This window comes from Montipora capricornis, chromosome 8, assembly GCF_036669925.1.
Source record: "Montipora capricornis isolate CH-2021 chromosome 8, ASM3666992v2, whole genome shotgun sequence".
Taxonomy (NCBI): domain Eukaryota; kingdom Metazoa; phylum Cnidaria; class Anthozoa; order Scleractinia; family Acroporidae; genus Montipora; species Montipora capricornis.
Window position 1 is genome coordinate 45,619,731 of NC_090890.1, and position 27,500 is coordinate 45,647,230.

Sequence of the window (27,500 nt, forward strand, 5' to 3'; positions counted from 1 at the left end):
GTTTATCGTCAGCTTGTGATTCCATGAGCAGCTTTTGAGTGTAATTCCCATTGTCATGATGAGTTGCATGTTCCCTCAAACTTGTTACTAGACACGAATCAGAAAAACAATGAACATCTTGTAGTGTTCTTTGGACATCAACACAATCCTCTCTGCAGACATTTTCATCTGAGGAAAAATCTCTTTGGCCTGGCGAAGATGACTGCCTTTGACTTGGCGCAGAACTTTCATCAGTTAATAGTGATCTGTTTTCTTCAGACACCAAACTATCATCCAACTCCAACAATGAGTCACAACTGATTTTCTCTTCTTAAGTGCTGTGCAATACTATTATAATTTCTGTCATGCGTTGATGCTGAAAATGAGCCAATGGGAAGATGATGGCTTCCAGGAGAATGGACGGGGAGTCTTTCTACTATCTTTGATTTGATGTCATTGCCTTGTTGAGTCCTTAAGGCAAGTGTTTCAGTTGACATGATCAACTTGACACCATTTGAAGTTGTCATCACCTGCCTGCAAAACGTAAGGGGCCACTCTCTGAACACCTTGAAGTTATATCCTTGGTTTTGTATGATACAAATCCTTTCACAGAAAATATGAAGGTGCATTTTGAGGTTGCAGGATTCTTTTATGAAGCCTTCCTCAATATCCACATCAAAAGAGATAACTGAGAGAAAACAAATGGAGGAAAAGAGCCATTATTGAGTGTACATGCATTAGAGCACAGCTGGTGGATACTAACACGAGAGCTAGTATTCATACAAGGGGAAGTGTTAATGTATGTTAGTATCACCCAACTAGTGGACCAATGCGAATCCTGCATTATGATTGGCTACGCTACTAGAGGACTATTAGTAATAGTCCTCCAGTAGCAAAAAGCATGACGCTTTCTTTCCTTTTATTCCCAAATAAATATTTCTTCAACTTGCATTTGCTAACTTCATTTAGCCTTTTCTGTCTGACTAGTTGGGTGATACTAAAACAATTAGACCCTTCGCCCTCAAGGGCCACTGGTCAATTAAGCCCATTCGGCTTCGCCTCATGGGCTATTGACCCATAGCCCTTGCGGGCTGCGGGTCTAATTGTTAAATAAACCATCAGAATGAGGTTACAAGTCCCCCCTCAAAGTTTTTGATTTTCCTATATATCACTTGTATTGCTTCCCTAAAAAAAGTACTTCATTTCTGATGATAAAATAAACAACGTACCATCACAACATCTTGAGAAGAAGTCCTTGAGGTCTCTGATGGACTGTCTTTCTTGGGAGGTAAAGAAATGACCTCTAATATGCTGGCAGCTGCGACTAACAGGTACGAGAGCTACAATATTTTTGTGATTATCAAGGCTCTCCATGAAAATAACAGCATGGCTGTTGGGCACAAGCTCTACAATCTCTGGCTTCTTCGACTTCGGAAAGATCCATTTGCCAAGAGCTCTTTGGACCTTTACAACATCTTATATGGGAAAGAAGGAATAAAATGACATGAAATGAATACTAAAATATTGTTATGGTGTATGGCTCTCTGGCTGTCCCGTGTTTAAGTTTCATGAAATATACTTCATTCTGATCACACCTCATCTAGGATGGGGTTGCTGGAAAATGATTGAGATTTTCTTGGAACCTATATAATGTTATTTAACTTGGGATATAGGGATAAAAACTACCTAACAGCCCTTTTGCACAAGGGAATGGAAAATTTGTGGAAGCTAGAAGACATTGGTGTCACATGACCGCAACTATGATGTCAACCTTTATCTTCATATACTTATAACTTTCCTAAGCCCATTCCTCATTCATTGGGGTGCTCTCACAGCTTTACTGTGTTTGACGGACAGAAACAGCAACCCCACTCTGCACAACTGATTTGGACACAGATGGTGTGAAAATGTGTCAAGGCCAACAAAAACGTTCAAAGCAGATGAGCCAATAGTTTAAGAAACTGGCAGATGTTCACAAATATAATAATGTAAATTATAGACCCTGTTATAATGTTATAATAATTGTGTTTCAATCGTTAGGTGCAATATTACCGTCCAAACAAGAAATTAACCAAGTGCTCAACTCAAGTTTAAATCTTTCGTGTGAACAAGAACGATCATGAGGTGTCTTTTTGTATTTTTGCCTTGTTTTTGCAAAGACTCAAAGCTTATCAATAAGCTGCAGCTCCATTTTGCAGTCAATTGATATTGTACTTCAGCAAAAATAATTAATATTCAGATGAAGATAGAGTGGCAACTTCAACAATGATGACACCTGTTTCAAACCCTCTAAGTCATACTACTGCAGCATGATTTTACCAACGGAAAATGAGCACTTCAATGGTATTTCTAGTTAACTAGAACATGGGGGTATTTGGAAGATGAAAATGAAAAATCGTCAAATGAAAAGTACATGATAACAACCAGAGGAAATTTGGATCGGGCCCAGTTTCTTATTTGAAGACTCTGCGCCATTTTCAAAGTGTAAAATGTTAAAGGAAGTTATTTCCTGTATATGTTCAGATTTGTGCATGAAATGTAAACTAAATTTACGGCAAGTAATATTTAGTTACAAATGGAAGACATGATGCGGGGTTTTATAATTGAATTCTTTGCATGGAATCTGCGTCGTGCAATATAAAAAATAATTTCTGGGCAGACTTTCCGTAAGCTTAACTACGAACTTTCTTAAGAAAGAAAAAATGTGACACCTGTAAACAGTGTCTGTTAAATCCTGGGCATTCCTAAAAAATTAGGTTTTAGTACAACTTACAAATTCGTCCACAATAACATAACACTTACATTTTCTGTTTTGTTCATTTCCCTTTACTGTGATATCCCACTGAAATAAAAAAAGAGCGAACTACAATTATGACACCGAAATGTTTATTTCTTACCCATTTTACAAGTCTTGGAATGAGGAAACGTAAGAAAGAACTCCAATGCAAACCGGAAAGTTAAGTGGGCCGGGTGACGGTGGACTGACGAAAACTGTACTTTCCACCTCATGCTAAGAACTCTCTTTTCAAATCATTTACTTCATATTTCGATCATTAACTTTTGCAAAGAAGCGTTGAACTTAGCTCGCAAGGTGTGCCACATCTAAGCCTTTCCCATAAACGTTTCAGGTGGACACATTTGTGAGAGATTGGAACCGTATATCATATATTGTTTACCGTTACTTACCTTTTGCCCTTTTTTGCCAAGATAATAGACTTGCTCAAAGAGAAAATGCTTATTTAGAGCAGACATCGCTGCTATCTACAGCCCATGCATCCCACAAACTGACCAGCGCCTCAAAATAGACTTTGGTGAGTTATTTATCGCAGCTTAAGGCAGGAAGTTTATCTTCGTTGACGTCAGTGCTACGTAAATGATGTAACAAGGGTGGAGGAGGGGTGTCCCCCAAAGTTGATACTGTCGTCTGAAATTAAAGCATGGATCATAAGTATCGGTTTCTTTTGTGAAAGGTAAAAGAAGGCATTCTGAGAAACGGAATCGTAGGATACTTTGGAGAGAAATCTATTGGAGACACTCTCTTGGAAAGAAATGAGACTACACAAGAGTCCATCACCATGGACTCCTGAACTAAAATCAATTCGAAGAAAATATCTGTAGTAGGTGTTACCGAAATGCGGTTTCGCTATTTTTCCTGTGGCGGATAGCTTCAGCTTAAGCGACCATGAAAATCGTATTTTCAAGGACCAATTGAAGAGCGTAAACAAACAGATTTGCATAACGAATTTAAAACTTTCTTTTCTTAAGAAAACAAGAAAACCCATTCAGCCAACTAGAACTTTGAATTGAATCTTGGATTAAAGATGTTTGAAAACATGGCTAAACTCTTCCCGTTATGCATTGTACTCGTGCATGAACTATGCACGTAGGATTTAAGTAGGACTTAAGATTTATGTACTCGTGCATGACTATGCACGTAGGATTTAAGCTCCTCGAGAGGTCTGATTCAAGGAAAAACAGCGCGGGTAAAGAACTCTCAAGTGATCAGGAAGGTCTTAAACTATGGAAGGGTGGCAACCATTGCTATTGAAGACTTCCCTCGTTATATGTGAGTACGGCACTTGAATTAGACCCTTACCTTAAGAAGAACATGGATGGCACAGTGGTGTTTAATACCCCTTGGTTCTCTTCTCCACTCCGAGTGGATTTTCTCCGGATACTCCGGTTTTCTTCTGATTTGATATGAGTTTACTTCATCTTCCTCTATAGTGTTTCAGCGCTAAATGCACTTCACACTTAAATAAAATTCATTTATTTGTATTACTGGCACTGTTTCGGAAGTCATTTAAGGTTGGCCGGCGGAACTTCCGCATTGCCGGCCAAGTCAATGTTTCGTAACGCGTTAGCTGTAAAAAAAAATATAAGCTGCCAACTGTGTTGTGTTAACGTACTCTCTTTCTTTGATTTGCCTTGTTTGTTGTATGGAAGCGAAAGCCCAGTTATGCTCTTGTTAACGGTGTGTATTACTAAGCCGGTCTTCAGTAACAGATTGGCCGATCAGCTGCTGATTTAACTTTCCCGCTAGCACATTTAGAGACGAATGAATGAACAGGACTGACGTTTTCTGACATGTCTTAAGGTGGCCGAGTTAAGTAACATTATCAGACATATCTACTTTTGACACAAATTCCCATACATCCACTTTTTAACACATATGCAACTTACCCAGGAAGGAATTCAATAATTGCTTCAAGAAAGTGTGTCATAAACCAATAAAATGATATAGGAGGTTTACCAGGAACAATTAACCACGACAAAACTGAATAGCCCAATGCAAAATACCACGAATTCGGTAACGTAGAACGGGGCACTTCTCATCAATTCAACAACAACAACAACAACAGCTTCCGGTTTGAGTTTTCAGAAATTCTGCATTGTTTGACGCACACTCGTACCCAGATCTCTTGTGGCGTCCTTGCTCGCTACAAGAGATCTGGGTACGAGATTTATCGCACAAGCCCGATCCAAGACACCCGACGTTGGCGCAATGTTTGCGAGCTACTGGCGGGCCAGATCATTTCTTACAGCAAGGACGCCACGAAATGATCGAAGCTGCTGTTGCACGTTGAAACTTTTATCTGAAAGGGGGCTGCGAAACAAGTTTCAGGAAACATTGTACCGTGTAACGTGGTCGGTTTCGTGAAACTTTTTTGAATTTCCGTTGCGAGACAAGTTTCACGAAAAGTAGAACCGCATTCAATTTCTGCAACGGTCGCAGCAGTTGCAGTGGTGATAAAAGGACGAGTTTCACCATGTAACACCACTTCGTGAAACTGGTCTCACCAGTGTTGTACTCGTTTTGAGGGAGGTTTACGTTTTTGCAAACGTTGGCCGTGTAGCGTCCTAATCTGCATGAAACCATCTCTCACCTCTTTCTCGAGAAGACCAGACACGGTTCTTCCGTTACGTTTATGTCTTTAGAATTAACTGAAATGTCAATTCCTTGTAATAACCAGAACCTTCTTTTGCTATGGTACGTATCGGAGAGCCAGAACATTTTATGCATTTGATAACGGAATATTTGAAGAAGAGAGAAAAGCGTATCACCTCCGGACATCACGCCAGACTGTCGTACCAAACGAGACAGCCTGGGCTATCGCCCCGTATCTCACTTTTAGACCAGACGCAGTTGGCACTTGGCAGGGAGGGAGAGAAATGTCGGCCCATACCCCCTGTGAGACAGTCCTATTCCTACACACGGCTCAAGACCGCCCTTGTCAATTTAACGTAAGATTTCGATCTCCTTAATATTCTACGAAAAGTCATTGTATCCCTTAATGGCAAGCACTGTACTGGAGTCGTGGATTACAAAGTGTACGCACGCGCCCTGCTAAAGGTAACTTATAGACATGCATAAACTTTCTTTCATCTCGAATTTCAGAGTAACTACAAGAGCTAATATCTTCGAGACATGACATTTACAACTAAAATACATAGCATATACGTGTTTTTCATCCGTCTATAGGACAAGGGTTCTATTTTGGTTCCCAAGCTCCTTTTTTTGCACTGATGTGATCCTTTACCAAACTACAAGAGATCTTCGTATCATCGTCGTCATTTTATGTTTTATGATCTTCGGATTTTTCAAGTAGCTTGGTGTAGCTGGTATCTTCGAGCGTTCACCCTCCCTACCATGATTATACCACAGAAGACAGACAACGACACCGTGAACTCCATCGGGATTATGAACTTTGAAGAGTTGTGAGACGGCCCCTATGGTTTATCGTCAATTCTGGAAGATCAGAGAGCCTAACCATTTGTAGATGTTTTTACAATGGCAGCACTTTTTCCTCAGTCATTTAAAGACCCTTAGTGTTGGTCCGACCGGAGTTTTAATTGCGCGAACACCCACAAACTGATCCGGTGCATGACAAACCGAGCCAGCCGGTCTGCCTATCATACTTTGCCTTTCTTCCAGCACTACTATCTTTTTCGTTTTGCTTGCGAACATTACTCTCACCGCGCTTAGCCCACACTGTGATTATGGATTCTAACATTGGAGTAAGCTGTGTATATATGTTCTGGGGCACCCTGTCTACTTGCCCTAGGCACCCGCGCTCTAGGCGGGCTATACTTTTTGCCATGTAGACGGTTCGTGACGGGTGACCCCGGATAGATCGCGAAAACATGGCGGCGCGAAATTACCATCACGGGGAACTGTTTCGTCGTTGGAAGGCAACAGTCAGGAGTCATCGAGAAGTCCGACTCAAAATCCTATTGATCGTTCTCGAGTATTGCCCTCCAAACGCGGTTTTAAGCTGGCCTCGCTGAATATAAATAAATTGACCACTCATCTTGATGAACTCAAGATCTTTCTCGTAAGTAACGATATAGATGTTCTCGCAATTAACGAGACTAAACTAAATGAATACATCACCGATAATGAGGTCAGTATCTCTGGTTATGATATAGTTAGACGTGATAGAACTACATATGGAGGTGGGGGCGTTTGCTTTTATGTAAAAAAGTCAATTAACTTTTCGGTGCGCAACGATCTTTGCATGGACAGTCTTGAGAACCTTTGTATTGAAATACGCAAACCTCGTTCTAAATCATTTATTGTTGCTACGTGGTATAGACCACCTAATTCGCTTGTTAGTATATTTTCACCTTTTGAAGAGTTGATTGGGAAATTGGATTCCCTTAATACTGAATTCTACCTTTTAGGGGATCTAAATTGCAATATGGCCGCATCCCAGTTTGACAGCGATACACGCAAATTATTAACTATCACGGATGTTTATGGTCTTCAACAACTCATAACAGAACCAACAAGAATAACCGAAACTTCTGCAACATTGATTGATTTAATTTTTACTAACTGTCCTGACAAGGTGTTATGCTCAGGTGTGCGTCATATTGGCATTAGCGATCACAGCATGGTCTATGTCTATCGAAAATTAGCCATTAATGGACAGAGTAAGGGTCACACTAATATAACCTATAGGAATTTTCGAAGTTTTGACCGTGATAAATTTCGTAGCGATGTTGCATCTCAAGATTGGGATCACATAAACAATTCTTCCAATCCAAATGATATGTGGAATGAATGGAAGGAATCCTTTTTGGCTATTGTTAACAAGCACGCTCCATTGAGAACCACTCGTGTTCGCGCGCGGGGTTCCCCATGGATTACTTCTGAGCTTAAAAAACAGATGCACGATCGAGATATTTTGAAACTCAGAGCAATTAGATCAAAAAATCCTAATGATTGGGTTCACTTTAAAAGACAGCGGAACAAAGTCAATAGTGCGACTAGGCTAGCGAAGCAAGTTTATTATCAAAATATGCTAAACGAGCATAAGGGTGATTCCCGCAAAACCTGGCAGATCATCAATGAGCTGTCTTCCCGAAATTTCGTGGAAACGTCTGTGAAACAACTGAATGTAAATGAGCAATCAGTAACAGCTCCAGCAGAAATAGCGCACGAATTTAATCGTTATTTTGCTACCATTGGCCCGAAACTTGCTAGTGATATTCCTTCTTCAGATGGCAACAGCTATCTGAATTATCTCACTAGCACGGATAAGGAGTTTCAGTTCCGTCCAACCTCCACAAATGAAGTATTTTCACTGCTGAATAAACTGAAAAAATCAAAGGCAGTCGGCCTTGACAAAATTTCTTCTCGACTTATTCGTGAATGCGCGGATCTTATTTGCAAACCGCTGTGCTATATTTTCAATCAGTCATTAAATGAAGGAGTGTTCCCAGACGACTGGAAGTGTGCACGGGTCACTCCACTATTCAAACAAGGGGAACGTGATGACCTAAACAATTACCGCCCAATTTCCGTTATCCCGGTTATAGCCAAAGTGTTCGAAAGAATAGTTTATAACCAATTATATGCGTACCTAACAAAGCATAACGTAATATGTAAATGCCAATCTGGTTTTCGCTCTATTCATTCCACCGTTACGGCTTTACTTGGGGCTACGGATACTTGGGCTTACAACATTGACCGAGGTAAAATAAACGCTGTTGTTTTCCTAGACCTAAAAAAAGCTTTTGATACGGTTAATCACGAGATCCTTTTATCTAAATTAAATAATTACGGCATACATGGCATTTCTTACAACTGGTTTAAGTCCTATTTGGACAACCGCACTCAAAAGTGTTCCATTAATGGATCACTTTCTAAAACTTGCTCACTAAGTTGCGGCGTCCCTCAAGGGACTATTTTGGGTCCATTGTTGTTTTTGCTATATATCAATGATCTGCCAAACTGTCTAACGAATTGTATGCCATGGATGTACGCAGATGACACCCACCTAACATATGCGGGTGACAATACAGGCGACATAGAATCAAGACTTAACCATGATCTAGAAAATGTTAAAAAGTGGTTTATAGCAAACAAACTTACCCTGAACATGACAAAAACCGAATTTATGCTGATTGGATCAAGGCAGAGGTTGTATGCTCTCACATATCCTCCAATTCCCGAGATTAATGGTGCTCCTATCACTCAAGTTTCTGTTGCTAAATCCCTGGGCGAGCTTATTGATAATAATCTTAACTGGAGTAGCCATGTCGATAAACTGACAAAGAAAGTAGCTTCTGGAATTGGAGCCCTCAAACGTATAAGGCATCTCGTTCCTCACACGACATTGCGCTCTATTTATCACGCTTTACTTCAACCGCACTTTGACTACTGCAATGTCGTCTGGGGAAACTGTGGTATCACGTTACATGACAAATTACAAAAACTGCAAAATAGAGCAGCCAGAGTTTTGACCTTCTCTAATTTTGATGCAAATGCTAGCGAGCTATTCAAAATTTTAGGCTGGAAAAATCTAGTTAGCCAGCAACAAATTGCGCTGGCCACAATGGTCTATAAGTGTCTTCAGGGGCTAGCACCGGAATATCTATGTTCTAAATTTACAAACCGCGAATCTGTTTATAGTTTAAGAGACTCTGAAAGAAAGCTTAATGTTCCGTTTCCGCGGACAAATTATTATAGAAACAGCTTCAGCTATAGAGGTGCTACTGTCTGGAATAGCTTACCCCTCAAAGCGAGACAAGCAGAGTCTCTTGGGCTTTTCAAAAATCTGATTAAAGACATATTTTAGTATAAAGCACGGCATTCATGGAAAGCAGCCTTAGAATTAATATAATATTATAGTAATTGTATTTTATTGTAATCATTTTAAAATTTTACCTTTTGTAATTTAGATTTTAGAATTGTTTGTAATCTTAGCTGATGATTTTACCGTGCATAAATAATAAAATATCATATCATATCATATCATATCATCACTTAACATTAAGGAGCTTTAGCAACGACGACGGGAACGGCAACGAGAACGTCATCACAAAATATAAATTCTCATTATTATTATCACTTCACGACTATTCCAAGTTTTTGAATGTGAGAAAGGTAGGAGTAACCGCAGAATACCCTGCCATTTTAAAGCTGCACCTCAGAGGAGGCTGGATACGCGGATACGCAGTCGAAAATACCACCCCTCCCCAAGTAAACTTCTAGGTATATTGTGAAGTGGATACGCGGATACGCGGATACGCTGTCGAAAATACCACTCCTCCCCAAGTAAACTTCTAGGTATATTGTGAAGTGGGTGCGCGGATGCGCGGATACGCTGTCGGAAATACCACCCCTCCCCAAGTAAACATCTAAGTAGTATATTGTGAAGTGGATACGCGGATACGCGGATACGCTGTCGAAAATACAACCCCTCCCCAAGTAAACATCTAAGTAGTATGTTGTGAAGTGGATACGCGGATACGTGGATACGCTGTCGAAAATACTACCCCTCCCCAAGTAAACATCTAAGTATATTGTGAGAACCGAACTGCAAATTTTCGCGAGAGTGCTTATGCCTAATCACTGAAGCGAGTGTTTACTAGGCTTAATCAGTAAACGAATGCTGCTTTCTTCTTCACACGATCTCGTGAAAAGTGTTGTTAACCGAACCGCAAAATGAAAGCTAAAATTCTACGCGAGTGCTTAGGCCTTATCACTGAGGCGAGCGCTTAGGCTTAATCAGGAATCGAGGACTATTTCGTGTAGTAAATGAAAGTTAATCGAACTGTAAAATGACCCAATCATCGAGCTATACGGACGAGAAATACATATCAACAAGGAGATTGATCGCGCTTTAAGAAAAATCATTGGTTTTCACTTGATCATCGTGCTTTATGAAGCGCTCTTTTTGTTTGGCGCCGTCAGAAAGGAGAAATAATGGGAACCACGAAATAAGTGCGTATCCACGTATCCACGAAGCTCGGTGTTTCCACTGCGTATCCGCGTATCCACCCAACTTAGGGTATAGCTTTGAGGTGGCAGGGTATTCTGTAGTTAAGTACGGGATTGAAACTCAGTTACTTAGCTTTAGTTGAGATTTGCCTGATACTTTGATCGCAATCTTTGCTGGTCTCGGTTCCATGCTTTAAAGAACGAAGAATATAATATTTGTAACTTGCTTTTCTCGGGAACTTTGAATTTTTCATATACGACAGAGCATTTTGAAGTATGTTACACGAAGTTGGTATCCAGTTCCCATGTGTGATGTCCGCGTATCCACGTATCCAGGTATCTATGTTTTCCACTGCGTATCCGCGTATCCACTTCACAATACAGTTAGCAGTTTACTTGGGGAGGGGTGGTACTTTCGACTGCATATCAGCGTATCCAGCCCCTTCAGAGGTACAGCTTCAAAATGGCAGGGTATTCTGCAGTTAAGCCGAAAGGTATGGCAATCCCTCAGGAATGAAAATGTTATGAGCGGCGCTTTATTTAGGGGAGAAAATGAAAATTTATCTTCAAACGCTGACTTCCTTCATCAAACCTCAAATTTGGTCATTTCACGTTGTAGTTTTACTGACGACGACAAAGAAATAGACAAAAATGAAAAACGCACGTACAGAACGTGCAAAGCTTTTGTCTTTGGCCACTAAATATGCAAATTTGTGACATTCTCGTTGACGTCGCCGTTGTCGTTGCGTAAGCTCCCTATTGACATCTACTGAACGAAATGACTAATTAAGTGCAAAATAGTTTCCCTTGAAAAAAAAAAAGCGGCCGCGAACGGAACAAGTGATAAAAGAATTAAACTTCCCGCCGAAACGTTTCTTTTGTCCGCCATCTTGTTTGTTCACCCTAGACATAAGTGGCCCACTCAAAAGATAGCCCACTTGCCATCCCCCTTAGGTAAGCGTAATCGTTAGCCGGGTGATCATGACTCGGTCAGCCGGGGCACCCTCCCGCCATGAAAACAGGCCCTAAGATTAAGCACTTCATTCTCGGCCTCTCAAACTAATGAAAGAACGAGGGCATCATGTAAGAGTCAACTGGGCTTGATGATAGACCAAACTTGATGAGTCCAAGTAGCGGCATGTTCTCGAGCATGTATGATTTTATCGGATCCTTCTTTTCTAAGCAGGGTCCGGTTGTTCACAAACCCAATTTGCTGAATATGATTCATTTTGTTCTCTTTCAAACTCCTTTTAAGCCGAGGTTTGCGGCCAGCTCGTGGTCGCGTTCGTATTGGCATTAAGCCGACGCGATTAGCGGTCACGGTCTTGGTCGCGTTCACACTCGCATCAGCGGACGCGGGCAGCGGCCACGGTCTCGGTTAGCTTTCGTGGTTGTGTTTGGGGTCATGGTTAGCAGCCGCGGTTGCAGTCGCGATTAGCGTTGCGGCTGCGGTTGGCGGAAGCGGTTGATGGATGTGATTAGAATTCGGGATTGGCGGACGAGGTTGGCAGACGCTGTTAGAGTTTAAGTTTAAGTTTTTTGTAAGTTTAATAATTTACTTCGTCCGCCGATTACAGGCTCAAAGGATATATACGACAGGAGAATAATTGGGGGAAACCAAATTCCCATACAAAGATCACTCTCCAATATCAAACACACTAAAAAATAATAATTAAGAGTTCAGCAAAAATTGATAATGGACTCTTGGATTAAGAGACAATACAAAACTAACTTTCTAAAATAAGTACAACACTCACACATTAACACGCGTAATATTCTACATTTGGCACAAATGATCTAAAAGACCGGACTTTAAAATTAGCTAATGAAGTGGCAACCATAATTTCCATGGCAAGGAAATATCGTCCCTGTCAGTAATATAACGATATAAAAAAAAAAGATAACTCATTTAAAATATTTTTTACGGGTCCTTTCATTGTAGGTCTTATCCCAAAATTATGGTTTCTGTGTGTTTTTTAAAGTAAGAAACTTATGAAGGTCGCTTAGCAAGTGACAACCGAAAATTCTGTGAAAACAGTTCCTTTCCCAACTCGCTTAAAGTTAAGCGAGTCGGCAAATTTCAATAGAACTCTCATTAAATTTAAGCCACCAAACCATTCAACTGAAGCGAGTTGGCTCAAATCGGAAATACAACAGGCGCGCTGTTTCATGCTTTTTCGTGCTCTCTCCTCATTTAGTCTTACCCGTGAAAACACGAATCATTTTTAAGTCGCTTAATGAAGTCTGCAAACAAACCACTTCCAGGAAAGTTAATTAAGCGAGACAACGTCTATCGTGAAAACACAGCCTCTGACACCCAAATAACTCGAGTAGCTCGCCTTTGAACCGACTCTCTACTGTTGATATGCTCAACTAAGTGAGGATTGCAGACTTGACAACCATATTTCAGTATTGGGCGCACTAAGGTCTTAAAAACCGTCGAAACTCCCACTGGATTATTTAAACCAAACGTTTGCCGTATCAAACCTTCGAGCCCTTTTGGCTTTGCCACAGATATCATTTATGTGGTCATTCCAAGTAAGGAAAGACTCGAGCCAGAAACCAAGGTGATGATCGACTACGGATAAGGGCTCATCAGACAACCGTTGCATGCTTACGATAATGTGGGTCCTTTGATTTCGATATGAGCGGAATCTCGGACTTTTCAGACGTCAGTGTTACACCAATCATCTGCACCGTGGATATCACTTTAGGATGTAACTTTATCAGCGATATAGGTACTCTTATTATAGCAACGAGTTCGTAGTTACTGTTAATTACCAAGGGAAAGTCATTGATATAAACAAGGGAAAGCAAGATGTTACGTCAGGCCAACCAGATGAGTGGCCATTCATTATCACTCTGTGTTTTTTTGTAGTCACGAAATCTGAAATCCAATCTAATAGTTGACCATTGCCACGGATACCATATATTGATTTCTTACTACTGGTGTTTTAATAGCAGGTGTGGGTGGGAAACCTTATCAAAGGCCTTTGCAAAATCTGGAAAAACCGCATTCACCGAGCCGCGATTATCGAGGGTACTAAAACACTCTTGAACAAGTTGGAGGAGTTGAGGTTTGCGGTTGGCGTTCGCAGCCGCATTAGAGGACGTGGGTAGCAGCCGCGTTCTTGGTTCGCCATTGTAGTTCCGTTTGGGGTCGTGGTTAGCGGTCGTGATCGCGTTGTTTGCGGTTGCAGTTGGCGAACGAGGGTTAGCAGTCTCGGTTAGTTGACGCAGTTGGGGGATGCGCTTAGCGGTTGCCGTTGGAGGACGCGGTTAGTGGTTGCGGATAGCGGAGGCGGTAAACGGACGCGGTCCTATGAAACGAGCCAGAAACGTGTGTTCCACACGTTGAACATTCACAACACCATTCACAACAGCGAGAATAGACCCTCACCGTAGCATGATATGGAGCTAAACCCTAGACTTTCCCCGTGTAATAATTTCAACGCACTTCGTGGTTCACTACGGGGCTAGGCCAAACGTTATGCGAGTCATATTTGTCATATTTGGAGGAATATGATTAAAATGGTTTGGAACAATTGTATAAAACAATTTTGAGTAAGACGATGGGCTGAGAACGAAGCGCTAGCGGCGTCTTGAAGAACATCAGATCTAGTATTTGAGATAGTAGGCTCCTGATTATGGCCTTTCAGAAAGTCAATCATTTCAAACTTGCGTTAGCAGACAGAAAATGCGTGTTCCACTTTACTTTCGTAATAATTTACCTTGGTTTTATGCTTTCAGCAGGTTTGGACAATGTGCCGATCGAGGTAACATGCCATCCCAATAGAATTTACCGGTATGCCAGCTTGTGTCAGGAACAAACAGGCCCACGACCAACCGAAAAAGGTTAACCAGCAACTTTGTTTAGCGCGTGCAGTACCCTTATTGATCGCACGTGCGATCAGGATACGTCTGTGACCGATTATGACGTCTATTCGATTGCTATAGAAGACAGAAAAATGAAAGGATGAAGAGCAAAGGCGTTATCTTTACTTTAATATTTCTATCGTTGTCCTCATTACAAATATCTTCGGATACCCGTTTACGGGTGAAACAAAAGCTACGTTTGGTAAGAATGAACATAGTATAAGATGAAATTTCCTCTTTGTAGTTTACGTGGGGATATAAGTTGACATTTCAGTGAAAGTCTGACTATTGCAAAAGCAGGGAAATTTTGTTGTTTATACAAAACAACGTTTTGATAAAGTAATGTTCTCACATGCACTTTAAAACAATAATCACGAGAAATGAACCTCTTTAAATCAAACATGAAATGCTAAAAACCCTCAACCAGTCTAATTAAAAGCCTGGCCAAACGCTCGCAACATTTCAACGCAACATCTTGCAACATTGTTGCATGATGTTGCGACATGTGTTGCACGGGGTGGCCAAACGCACGCAACATTTTCATCATTTTCAACGCAACATGTCAATGCTAATGTGCCCCAGGCCCCTGGCGCGCAAGAAGTGGACCTAATGCGCATGCCCTAGCGCAACAATGTTGCGTGAACGTGGCCAAAACAGTACAACCGACCGTTTGACCGTTTTCAAATTTGATCCAACATCAGCCAACATGTTGCAACATATCGCAAAAGGGTGGCCAAACGTATGCAACATTTTGTGCCCAACAATGTTTCAAGATTTTGCGTTGAAATTACATTTTACCCTGAGGGAAGTCTTTACTGTGTAACCGCATCCCCAGGGGTAACATGAAACCTGAGCTAAACCAAACCAAGCCATTTACTATTCGGAAGGCCCCAAACCCAAGTAGTGTTTAACCACAGCTATTGTGCTAATTTTGTGATAAAATGCGTGCTGCACGTGCAGCACGAATATTTTTCTTCTTTTAACTAATGATATCAATGTTTCGTGGCGTTCTCGTTGACGAACGCGTGGTAGATCTTAGTCGGTTTTCAGACAGTGGGGGAGCAGAAATGGCGCAGTGGTAAGAGCACTTGCCTCCCAACAAGACTCTACTCTGCTCCGAGAAGGTCTTCTCAGGGTACTCCACCCTTCCCCTCTCGTCAAAACCAACCAATGATATGAGTTGATTTGATTTGATTTGATTTCTGTACGGTGTCCCCTTATCGGAGTTATCAGCGGTTTTGCCGCATAAACGAGGCTAAGGGGTCATTTTGTATCGAATAGGCCACTTCGGAAAATACCATAATACTCTTTGTTTGTCACCCCCTCCCCCCCCCCCAATTTTTGCATACGCATTGTTTCCAGTTTCTCTTAGGACATACAATGTAATCTAGCATGTATGTGAGGCAATTTAGGGCTATTTTGTAGTTTTAACCCGAAATTGCCACGCACCCACGTTAGATTACATTGTAATGCAATGAGAAAAACTAACCGTGAAAAGGGCTATTCCCATGAAAATGACGTACTATCCAGATTTTTTTCAAACTTGGCACAATTGATATTCTTACACAGGGCATTTTAAAAATGCAATAAAAAGAAGGGGTCACCGTGCTTGTTTTCGCGCTGTATGCGCTAAGTGTTTTTTCACCGAATTTCGCGAGAAGCATTCGAAACTAGATCAACCGCAAAAATTGTTGTTATGTAGCAAAGGCTACTGACACTTGAACCTGCTTGTTTGTCCGGGCTATAATCTTTAAGAAAGTGATTTCAAATTGCTCAATCTTGCAAAGAAATGTAAGCAAATTGGACCGCTACAGTCATCACCTTGCACTCAGTGTCATGCAGTTTTACGTCATTTATAGGTAAATACTACAACTGTTTTCTACATGTTTTCTATGTACCTGTTACGAGTAAATAAAACCATTTAAAAAGGGGGGTCACCGTGCTCGTTTCTTCACAACACGATGATAAATAGGTGGCAAAGGGGCAATTTCGGCTTCAAAATGATCATTTTTGCGCGAAAGGACTGGGGCGAGTTCCAAAACAACACCTTCTTAACCGAGAAGTTATGATGATCGCACTTAAAAGCTCTTGAACTGCAAAAGCGGCCTTTGTTGCCTCTCTTCAGATGGACGGCGCGAAACGCCGCCATCTCCGAAGTCGCAATGTTATGCGCAGTATGAGATGCGCGGTGCAAAGCAAGGCAATCACCTTAAGCCTCTTTTGCATGTAGTTTTAAACAAAAGAAAACGTGCCTGCAGGCTCAGCTCCGATAAGGTCTATTGTGACTCAGCGCTAAATACACTTGATGATCACAAGAATTAATTAGATAAGAGTGTTTCTCTATCACTTTGCGGTCTTGCTCCAGCACAGTCAAATCGATTTATTTTTAGATACATTTTCCGCGCGAAAACCAATACGGGCCGCCACTTTAACCAATCAGGGCAGCCATGTCACGCGTGACTGCTTCTGCCATATTTTTTCAGGGACATTACAGCTAATTTTTGCTGGAACGGGTGACTGTGCTGGGGAGTCAACCGATGCTATAAGAACACTTTTATCTAATTCACTTTTGCTGATCATCATCATACTTCACGCTTAAATAAATGGAAGGATTCGAATCCAGATAATCTTCCTGCAAATTCGATTCCCTAAGAATTGTACAAGTACAAGGAAAGGTTACGTTTATACAAACGTTGGCCGTGTAGCTCTTATATTTTAACTCTGTTTAAAATATAAGTGCTACACGGCCAACATTTGTATAAACGTAACCTTTCCTTGTACTTGTACATGTTCATTGCCGTGACTTTAACCATCTTCAGTTCCCACGGCCTGCTCTCGTCTGACCTTGTAGCTCAGTCGGTAGAGCGGCGGAGATCTAACCCGAAAGTCGTGGGTTCAATTCCCACCCTGGTCAGAGTTTTTCTCTGTCCTTGTGTGGGCCCATTTCCATCATTAGGGCTAACGCTCACATGGTTCATATGGGATTGAAATCTAGCGCTTCACATTACACTCTATTCAGTTAACTCTCCCTAAGAATTGTGCCTCGTTGTGTCCCAGGGGCAGCAAATGATTGTTAAAAGAATTGTTGTTTTTCATATATTGTACCGGCAACAAAATTAAGGCTGCCGGAAAGATCTAACCTCGTAAAGGCGATTAGTTTTCATCGTAAGAGTAATTTTCAGTTAAAACTAAACTGTTTTTGTTATTGTTTTTTTTTACCAGCTCCGCTCCGTCTCAGAGGACATAAGAAACTGCAAACATTGGAAATTTGAAACCACAGATGACCCACACTTTGCGGACGTACATGTCGAATTGCATAATGAGGTTAGTGACACTTTATAGTCAAGACTGTTTTTCGTTAAATGTTAGCAGATATTCGTTGGTGTCTTAAGTTTTGCACATGACTTTCATGAAAACTGTAACCGCTGACTAAGAAAATCGCAGTGCAGGAACCCTTATTTTCATGCGCGCACATTCTCATCCAATCGAGCGAGAGACACGATAGAAGGCTTTTAGCTCAAGGTGGCGAATATATGAAACTCATAAACTCATACATTGCAACTGAGTATATCAAACACCTTCCAAAGCGATAAATGATCGTGGTTGAGAGCGTACAGCGCAGTCATACAGGCGATGAGAATCCTTAAAGTCCCTATGACGCTTATTTTTTTTACCGTTTTGTAACTTTTCGTTTAAATATTTATAGTGTCTGGAGTGTAGTACGTCAAAAAATTTTCGCTCATAGTCACACGCGTTTTGCAGGGCCTTTGATTTTTGGCAGATCCAGTTGGGTCCTGGTAACTAATGACGTCAAAGAAGTCAGGAATGTAATTCCATTCTGAATCGTCAGAACATTCACGGCATCCGAAGTAACTGGTAACTGTCGTCCGACATTTCTACAAAGACTAAACAAAAAGCTTCAGATTTTCAACAAGACTTCTGTTCTTACACTTTTGCACATTTCTTTCTGATGAGATGCGATCAAGTTACTTATTTGACGTCATTAGTTACCAGGGCTTAACTGGCTCCGCCAAATGTTTTTGCGTATAAATCAAAAGCCCGCTAAAACGCGTAGATAAGCTACGAGGGAAAATTTTTTTAAAGTACTTCACTCCAAACACTATAGATATTTAAACGAAAAGTTTAGAAAACGGGGAAAAATTAGCGTCGTCGGGACTTTAACTGCCAATAAAAGTCGGCGATACATCTACGAAAATTGGAGCAGTATGCAAAAAGACCAGGACTTCGTACAGTAATCTACCTGTCAATAAGCCAGTTTTGTATTTTGCTGTTAGACTGGTTAAAACATGAAATAGAAACTGATGGTTGGGCGGGTGAAATCTTTTCAAATGCAAATTATCTCTCCCGCATATGCCTAAATTTTATGCTTGTTCCAGTCCAACCGAGGCTCAATGACTTATCACGTTTATATTCCATAATATATCAGGCAAAAGCAACCAAGAAAATGTCAGTAGCTTTGCAGTGTGCAACAATGAATAAAATAGTGGAACCAAAATCAGCCTTTGAAGTTCCACCGGTAAGTATGAGGCAAATGATTAATTGCAGGTAAATTTTACTCCCATTTTTCTTATATTATATGGGATTTTTAAATTTAGGGCTATGAAGTGACGTCAACGAAAGAGTGAAGTTTACGTTTAACAAACTGTCTCGTCCTTTTATCCGTTTGGTCAACTTCTACAACTGAAATTCGCAGAACTATACACTATAGAAATGTGGCGGATTGGTGTTAAAGCTTTGAAAAGTTTTTTCATAAAACTTGAAGTTTGATCTTTTTGCGTTACAGATTCGCCGGGCATTTAAAAGGAATTTTGCAAATGTTAAATTAAAAATAACTTGCTTTTAAAATTTAGTAGTTTCAAATGGTACTGTCTAGTTGCGGTCTCTCTGACGTCTCGTTATGTCCTGTATCTTGAAGTCCCTATCAACCGACATATATGAAGACGAATCGGATTAAAGTATCTAAATCCTCAAAGGAATTTTTATTTATGATATAGACATCCATGTCTCGTGCAAGCTTCACGATTAACTCATGACTAGTCTCTTCCTCCCCCCTCCCCTTTCTCTCTCTTCACCTGATTGAAAAACTAATTCACAGAAAAATCCATCAATTTGCAGGGAAAGACGCATGAATTCGCATTCAGAATCGCAGTAGCATCAAAGTTCTACCATCGCGACTCAAGCGTGCGCCAACACAAATGTCAGCTGTCCACCTGGAACGATGACGCTCACAGTCTGGTGACTTGCAAATTTAACATTAGCGTTTGGCCTAATGGAATGTTTTATTACAAATGCTCAAAATGTTAGTAAGGCAATGAACGGTTGCTTGTCATTAACATAATTTTAATCTTTCTTAAAATCCGGAAGTCTTTCGTAAAACTACTAACCGCTTTTCCTTATGAGCTAAGAATTGCCAAGTCAAGTGACTTGAAACGCCCGTTCTTCGGAAGATACGGAGGGATTATTGGCAATCGCACGGTCCCGTGAGTTTCGGGCTTTTAAAAAGTGCAAGCCAGTTCACTACATTGTTAAAAACTTTGCGGCAACCCGAGAAGCTTGTAGACGCTAGTTTTCATTAGCGACGTAGGAATAAAGGCAAGCAGCATACGAAGACGTATTGTCGTAATAAGCTATTTTCCCAATCCCATAATGCAATACACTTTTTTTTGGGGGGGGGGGGGGCGGAGGGGGGTTTACATAAAAACAATGCAAGTTAATTACTCTTGGGACTGTATCATTCTTCAGTGAACTGGATATCCATTGTTTTAATGCAAATAGAGAATACAGGGAGCCTGGTCTGCGTTTGTTGCTTGCACTTTTTCTCGTGTCGCTATCATGATTTTGAGCTCTTGATTGTAGTTTGTCGAAATTTTTTGAACTCAACAGCAAAGTCGAATGTAAAGCAACGTCAAAATGCGCAAAAGTTTTTTTCACTTCCAGTTAAGGTAAACAGCTATCGTGATCGCGGAGTTGAGATTAAGATCACGGTTACGTGATCGAGAGCATCGCCGAGCAAGGCGCAAAGTACATCATTTAAACCTGTTTCAACGCTTTCAAGTAACGTTCCTATTAGAAGGTTTGACACTAAAACGGTGGTATAACAGGGCTTTCCCGTTGCCAAGATAACTTATTACCAAGTGAACCTATGATCCTCGCAGTTATGAACGCAATTTTAGCAATTGCAAAGAGACCTGAAAAATCCAGGACTTCAACGAGGTTTGAACTCGTGACCTCGTGATGCCGGTGTGATGCTCTAACCAACGGAGCTATGAAGCGACTGATGTTGGGAGCTGGTCATTTGTGGGTACAAATGTTCCCGAGATGTGAATAAATCAATGAACGAAATGATATATGAAATGAATCATATAATGAACTACGGATATGAAATCAAGTGAAGCTATGATCCTCGCAGTTATGAACGCAATTTTACGCAATTGCGTAGTGAGGCAGTTCAATATATTATTCATTTCATATATCATTTCGCTCATAACTTATTACGTCACAATACGTATGATGACCGCATCTTGTTTGGAAATAATCCGTGTTTCATATGGTACCATAACATCGCTGTCACGTGATACAGTGTGGAGTGATATCGAAAATTGATGAAAAAAGACCTTTGGGCTGAGAAGTCCTGAGAAGTACTGTTGTTAGTGACTTCGACTGACGTTTCGACAAACATGAGCGGAAGTCATCCTCAGCGTCCATCATTTTCTCGTTCCTTACTAACAAGTTCACTGGCTCCTATCTTTTTAGATCAAAGAAACCAACTGTCTGTGTCACAGGCTTCTAGTCTTGGTGCAAAGCGGATTAACCTTTACAACAAGGGTGACGTAAGTCTCAGGGAAAGTAATTATCGTAGTTAATGAATCGGTTGGGGGGGGGGGGGGGGGGAGAGGACTCGCATATGGAAGGGGCGGGGATGCTCGTCGTCTCACTTAGCCCCTCCGCCCCCCCTGCACTGGTAATTTCAAATCAGCGCGATTTTGAAAACACTCTTACGATTATTCCCTGAATTGTACTTCACTTAGTCCAATTACTATTACTTACTGTATCCCGTAATCGGTGAATGTATGAAAGAAAGAATACTGATATGAAATTATCATACGTTTGAACTGATTGTGATGTTAGTTTAAACCGAAAAAGTGGCATGAAAGTAAAATATACAGCTTTTTATAATATAAAATTTAGTGGTATACCGAGTGGTAGGAAATCGATAAAAACGCTATCGCGCCAGTGATATCATTTTTATCCACACATATGTGATATCATTATTGACCAATCAGCTCACAATATTTTTGCGCGCTGTCAAGCACTTGTGGCTTCTTGTGATTTTGATGAGTCTTTTGGGAGCTTTTTCGTTGGTTTTTTCACGAATCGAAGTGACAATTCATTTTAAAATGGAGGCAGGAACGTTGCCTGAGTCCGTCTTTTTCTTTGTACTGAAATAACTTGGCCTTGTTTTAAATACTATTGACACAAACAAAAAAACTACTGAATGTAAGCTTATGTAGTCAAGTTCAGACCTTAGTTTTTGAAATGAAAAGAATAAAGCATCTTTTGTTGTACTGCGAGGATTTTACAAAATGAAAAGAAAATTACTTGGTCGCTTGGAGATACGAAAATTCTTTTCTCGAGTTGAAAAATATTTCACGAGTGAGCGCATATTCTTTCAACGCTCGAAGAGAAATTTCGTATCTCCGCGCGGCCATGTAATATCCTCTATTAATCATTCGTTCATTCAAAAGCTTGATATTTCTAATTGCTTTTCAGCGTTCAATATTTCTTATCAACTCGACCTGTAAGCCAACGGTAATGACACTACAGCTTATTGATATGTACAAAAATCTCGACCAAGGACAGAAATGGGACCTGGAGTTTCCGTTGTCTTGGTAAGCTACAACTTATACAATACATGCTTAATTGACCGCTCCCCATAGGGGCTTTTTAGGGCCAATGAAACACGACGAAAGGACGGAACAGAACAACAACAACCGTTAAGAATCCCAACTGGCCGGAGGCAAACCAGTTGGCTATTTACAAGTGCTGCTGGGAAGTTGAACCAGGGACTATCAGGAACAAATTCAACGAGTGGTCAGAACAGGTCTCGAACCCGGGATCTCCAGATTTCATGGACAGCGCTCTAACCACTGGGCCACACTGCCTCTCCAACTTATAGATGCAATTATAGAATCGGTATATCAGTTCTGTACTTTTGAGTACAAGGAAGGATTACGTTTTTGCAAACGTTGGCCGTGTAGCACTTATATATGAACAGACTTAACTGATTAGAGTGTAATGTGAAGTGCTAAGTTTCCACCCCATATGAGGCGCTAGATTTGGTAGCCAATCAAATGCATGTAATATTGCTTTTGGCGATTAACGGGGCCGCTGCGTCACGAAATTTAGCCAAATTTGGCGATTGAGAAATGACAAGCAAATCAAGCGAAACGTTAAAGTAACTACTACTACAACACCGAAGAAAGGTTTGAATAAAACGGCAAATAGAAAGACAGTCCAGACAGAAGGGGATGGGCAAAACTGAAAAAGGTTATTAAAATGAATCAGCCTAACAGTGTTTCAAAGTTCATCCCTTTTGTTTGTAACTTGAATTATGCTTGCTCCAAAGACATTTTCTTGACACGAAGATTGGAGTTGTGTTCTTTAACAGTAACTTCTTGATTTGAAGTCACAAAGCGATTAGGGATGAGTAATTGGTAAAACTAAGAAAAAAACCGGTTGCAGTGTACTGTCGAGGCACAGACCCACAAAGTGCATGAGGACCACTCTACCGAGAACAGTCTTTCTTAGGCCGTCTACTCACATGACTTTCTTCTTAATTGGATTTGATGTTCTCTTTTATTTTCTCGACAACTAGCTCAGGAGCCACAAGTTTGAATTACAAAGGAAATTGCTCTGTCAAGATACACCACATCTGCCGAGAAGAACTTATTCACGTCGAAACAATTCGGTTTGAATTCATAGACGGTGAGATTTTCTTTTCAACTCCTTAGTTTCTCGAAATCCAAGTAAAAATTGAGGCTTTAATTAACTGAAATATTACGTTTATTAAACGGTTTGAACTAACTGATTAGAGCCTATATCGTTATCATTCCATGGCATTTCAATCAGTGTAAATTCTGCTAAAGATGGTGGACAGCTATCGAAACTGTCATCATAAATAAAAGAGTGATCTTGGCTATATGTCATGAAACCCGGGTATTAATTCCTAAAGGCACGCGCAAACGCCTTTAACAATAGTTCTATTTTGTTGAACGATGTTGAGCGATGTTGACCGCACGAATGGCAAACGGTTCAACATCTGATTCAGCAAAGCTTCACGAGAGGCCTGGTATTCAGTCTAAGGCTGCACGGTAAGTGGATACTGTCTTGAGAGACCAATAAGTGCGCAAGCGCATACCTAACGGTGGCAAACTGCTTCAACTTTGTTCAACATTCCCGAAAACAAAGCAAATGTTGAATGTTTGTTGAAGCAAAGTTTAAAAGCTTTGAAACGCATTCAACATCGATTCAACATGTTTCAACACAGTTGAAAGGTGGTGGCAATCGGTTTCGTCATCGGTGTTCAACGAAATCGATCGCCGGATTTTGAAACAAATGTTGAAGCTGTCTAGCCGTGCCTTGATTAATATCTTCGTCATTTTAGCACATTCCTTTCATTTTCTCGAGTAATTACGAGAACACTGTAACATTAATTACAACGTGTTGTCACGATAATAGGGACTCGAAGATCCGCTACGGCGACATCAGCGAAAATGTCACCTCAAAATATAACTTTGCACAAAATATAACTTTGCACTATTCCATCTCTTTCACGTCGCACAATGTTAGCGAAGTATCCTAAATATAAATTGGTGCGAGTGGTGACGGAGTAAAAATAAAGAATGAAAATCTACAATTGCATGCTCACGTTCAACTTGTCATCTAAACCTCAAATTTGGTGATTTCACGTAGTTGTAATGCAGACTATCGAAAGAGCATGCGCTAAAACACGTGCCGTGCCTGCAGCTTAAGCCTGCAGCTCTAAGCGTGCAGCACGATTATTTTCCTCTTTTAACCAATGGTATTCCTGTTTTGTAGGGCAATTTTATCGCGCGACTAGAGCATGTTCGAATTGGGGCGACAAGGCTGCGATCTGTCGCGCTACAAATCGCAGTGAAATCGCCGGCTGTTCACACGCGCGATTTGCTGTCGCCGTAAAATCGCCGTTCGATCGCAGCTCTCGTCGTGCGATAAAATCGCTCTGTGTAAACGAGCCTTTAAGAATTCCCTATTGAGGTTTTGATGACAATATAAGCATTAAAAAAGTCATTCAAGAGGCTTTTTTTTAAACAATGAATCTCTAGACAGTAACGGAATAAACAAATGCTGAAGGAGGGAAAAGAGAAGCTAATGAGAGATCTATTGTTTGTGCAAATGTACACTACCTAATCCCCGATTCACACCAACTAAACACGTTTAATTAAACCAGGCCTAGGTTTAACAAAATAAAAATGAGCACGGAAGGCTGAAAGACTGAATTTTACGTAGGGTTCGTGTAAGTTCCAATGTGTGTCTTCATTGTGTTGAATTTGGAGTCTACATTATGTCAGGTAGTTGCTTGTATGAAGAAAACAATTTTAAACCACGTTTAACTAAACAGCTTTCGAACGTGTTAAAGCTTTGGTGTGAATGCGGTATAAGAGTAAGAATCTGGGATCAGCTTTATCCTCATCAGCGTCAGGAAAGTAAACAATAGACCACATCGGCTATGTCAATGTTGTACCCAATTCAAATGAAGTGACGCATGGGCAGTTCTGGCTGTTCTGGATTGACTGCATGCCGCCATTAGTCAATCACAAGTGAATTCGAGAAATGCTACGAAATGTTGAATCTCAACTGAAGCGTTTTTGTCATCCTTTCAACAGGAGAAATTCCTCAATGTGAGCACGTGAAAAGCATCTTGGGTAGATTCGCTCGCAATAGTTTTGCAGCGTCTTTAGGAGTCAACGATGATTGGTCAGCGGCATTGGCCATTGTTGCCATCGTAGAAATCACACTCATTGTAGTAACTTTATTCGTGAAGGTATTGTCGTGTTGCCTTATTAAATTCTCTACAGGAGTCATTAAAGTGCACGTAAACTCAAATGTTTTTCGTTCCTAATATAAATCTCCCCATCCAATGCAAACATATGTCATCATTGTTACACTGCATTTCGCTTTTTCTGTGTCGTGCAAGCCACATAAACGTGGCAGAACTAGCAGTAATTTAGACCCACGACCGTGATGTGAGAGGCATGAGTCTATTGCCAATTTCACGTCATAAACTGCTTTGCATTCCTGTTTTAAAAACAATTATGGAGCGCAAAGCCGTTTGTGACATAAAATCGAGAATAGACCGATGCCTCTCATGCACGTCACGGTCATGGGTCCAAATTACTGCTCGTTTTGATAACATTGCGCGTCTTGTCCGGCAGAGAAAAAGCGTAATTTTGAGGTAAGAATGGCAAAACTTGCTTGCTTTTGGTGGGGAGATTGATGTTGTAGACGAAACATATTTGAGTTTAGGTGCAATTTAATGGGAAAGACTATGATAGTTGGGTTAGCTAGCAATGCAGCCAAGAGAAACGTGTACAAGGCCGTTGCCACATGGTTACGGCAGAGGGCCCGGGGCAAGAAAAGAACAAATCTCCTACTTTTGCCAAAAGCGCTTGCGCGTCTTCCTTGGTGCAATAGACACGAAAACGACTTCTTCGGAGAGAGGCACGGCATTGGCCGTAGACAAGACTATTCGGAAAACGAGCTATCTTCGAGGCCGTAGATTAGACGATGTAAATGTTTAAAATTCCTACGCAAAATGGTTGCCATGGATGCAAGCGCCGCCCACTAAGCCCAGTAAAGAAAAAAAAAAACCGGTTTCGTGTTTAGTATGACCAAAGAGAGGGCAGGATAGTATCTAAGTCAGGGAAAAGCAGAGCAATTACAAAACACTTCTTCTGTTGCTCTTTAGTTCGTCTTTGTAGGTTTGACCAAAGGTTGGAGTTCCTCCAGAGAAGAGTTTTGTGATCGGTTTCACAAGCTCGTGAATCTGATTCAAGTTTCTTCAAAAGCTGAACCAACGCAAGATGAGACGAAGACAAGCGGAAAGAAAGCTGAAGACAGTGGAAGGAGGATGGAGGATGAGTGTGAATAAGAGGTAAATACAATTACGTTAAGTACCGCTTGAGCGGCGGAAAAGAGTGCAAAGTTGCTGCCAGCGGTATCAGTGGATGATTTAGTTTCATTCTAAGGACGCATAATCCCTCCAGACTGATGCATTTGGTCACTTAAGCACACGACGAGTTTGAGCCACTGACGGCAACACGAAGTGAGCTGTTTTCCTAGTTGACTTGTCTTCACACTACTAAATTTGTATTGTTAAGTCGTTTCACTAGGAGAGGCGAATAGTTTGGAAATCTGAGAGAGACCGCCGCCCAGGCGTGCGAAATGTTCACTTCAGGTTTCCGTCCGTGGCACAAAACCGTCGCGTTGTTAACCTCTCTACAGTGATGAACTTGGGCAAAGCTTTTTCAGCGCTCCTTTACGTTTAGATAGCTCAGTATAAAGACGAGCACATGACGCATTACACGACGAGAGCAACCATCTGCTATAGTTTGCTTGGAGGAGTAACTGAATAAGATCCTTTTTCCAGATGGATGAAGAGTCTCAGTTGTGCTTGTCTTTACACAAGACGAACTTGACAGACTGAATGTATGTTTTCACAACCTTGATCGTCGGATTATTTTGTCGAGTGTAGAATTAAAGAAACTGTTAAATCAATCGGCTTCAGATCCGCATCTGCTTTGCGGGGACATTTTGCGTAATGTGGTGATTCGAAGACTGGAGGAAGAGGTTA

The 27,500-nt window shown here is 41.0% G+C and overlaps 2 protein-coding genes and 1 pseudogene across 2 annotated transcripts in view; 2 read left to right on the forward strand and 1 right to left on the reverse strand.

Annotated features, from left to right (window-relative positions):
- Positions 1-4,849, reverse strand: part of LOC138060019 (uncharacterized) — a 13,662-nt pseudogene extending 8,813 nt beyond the window's left edge.
- The window catches only part of LOC138060017 (uncharacterized), a 24,306-nt gene continuing 216 nt past the window's right edge, over positions 3,411-27,500 (forward strand). The window contains exons 1-9 of the mRNA XM_068905693.1: positions 3,411-4,045; positions 17,810-17,911; positions 19,035-19,124; positions 19,724-19,907; positions 21,362-21,438; positions 22,379-22,497; positions 23,484-23,593; positions 25,534-25,691; positions 26,616-26,801. Coding sequence (XP_068761794.1) covers positions 19,053-19,124; positions 19,724-19,907; positions 21,362-21,438; positions 22,379-22,497; positions 23,484-23,593; positions 25,534-25,691; positions 26,616-26,798 — 903 coding nt within the window. The 5' untranslated portion in view covers positions 3,411-4,045; positions 17,810-17,911; positions 19,035-19,052 and the 3' untranslated portion in view covers positions 26,799-26,801. The remainder of the gene's footprint in view (positions 4,046-17,809; positions 17,912-19,034; positions 19,125-19,723; positions 19,908-21,361; positions 21,439-22,378; positions 22,498-23,483; positions 23,594-25,533; positions 25,692-26,615; positions 26,802-27,500) is intronic.
- LOC138014063 (uncharacterized) lies at positions 6,131-11,412 on the forward strand. Its single transcript, XM_068861092.1, has 3 exons — positions 6,131-6,198; positions 6,614-8,035; positions 11,331-11,412. Exons 1-3 carry the CDS (start codon positions 6,131-6,133, stop codon positions 11,410-11,412), a joined length of 1,572 nt encoding a protein of 523 aa, XP_068717193.1.

Excerpts from the sequence above, each read along its gene's own strand:
- LOC138014063 (XM_068861092.1), top strand. The coding sequence starts at position 6,131 with ATGATTATACCACAGAAGACAGACAACGACACCGTGAACTCCATCGGG. Across the intron at positions 6,199-6,613 it reads ATTATGAACTTTGAAGAGTT|ATCGCGAAAACATGGCGGCG; the intron begins GTGAGACGGCCC and ends GACCCCGGATAG. Across the intron at positions 8,036-11,330 it reads AGCACGGATAAGGAGTTTCA|TTTTACTGACGACGACAAAG; the intron begins GTTCCGTCCAAC and ends TTCACGTTGTAG.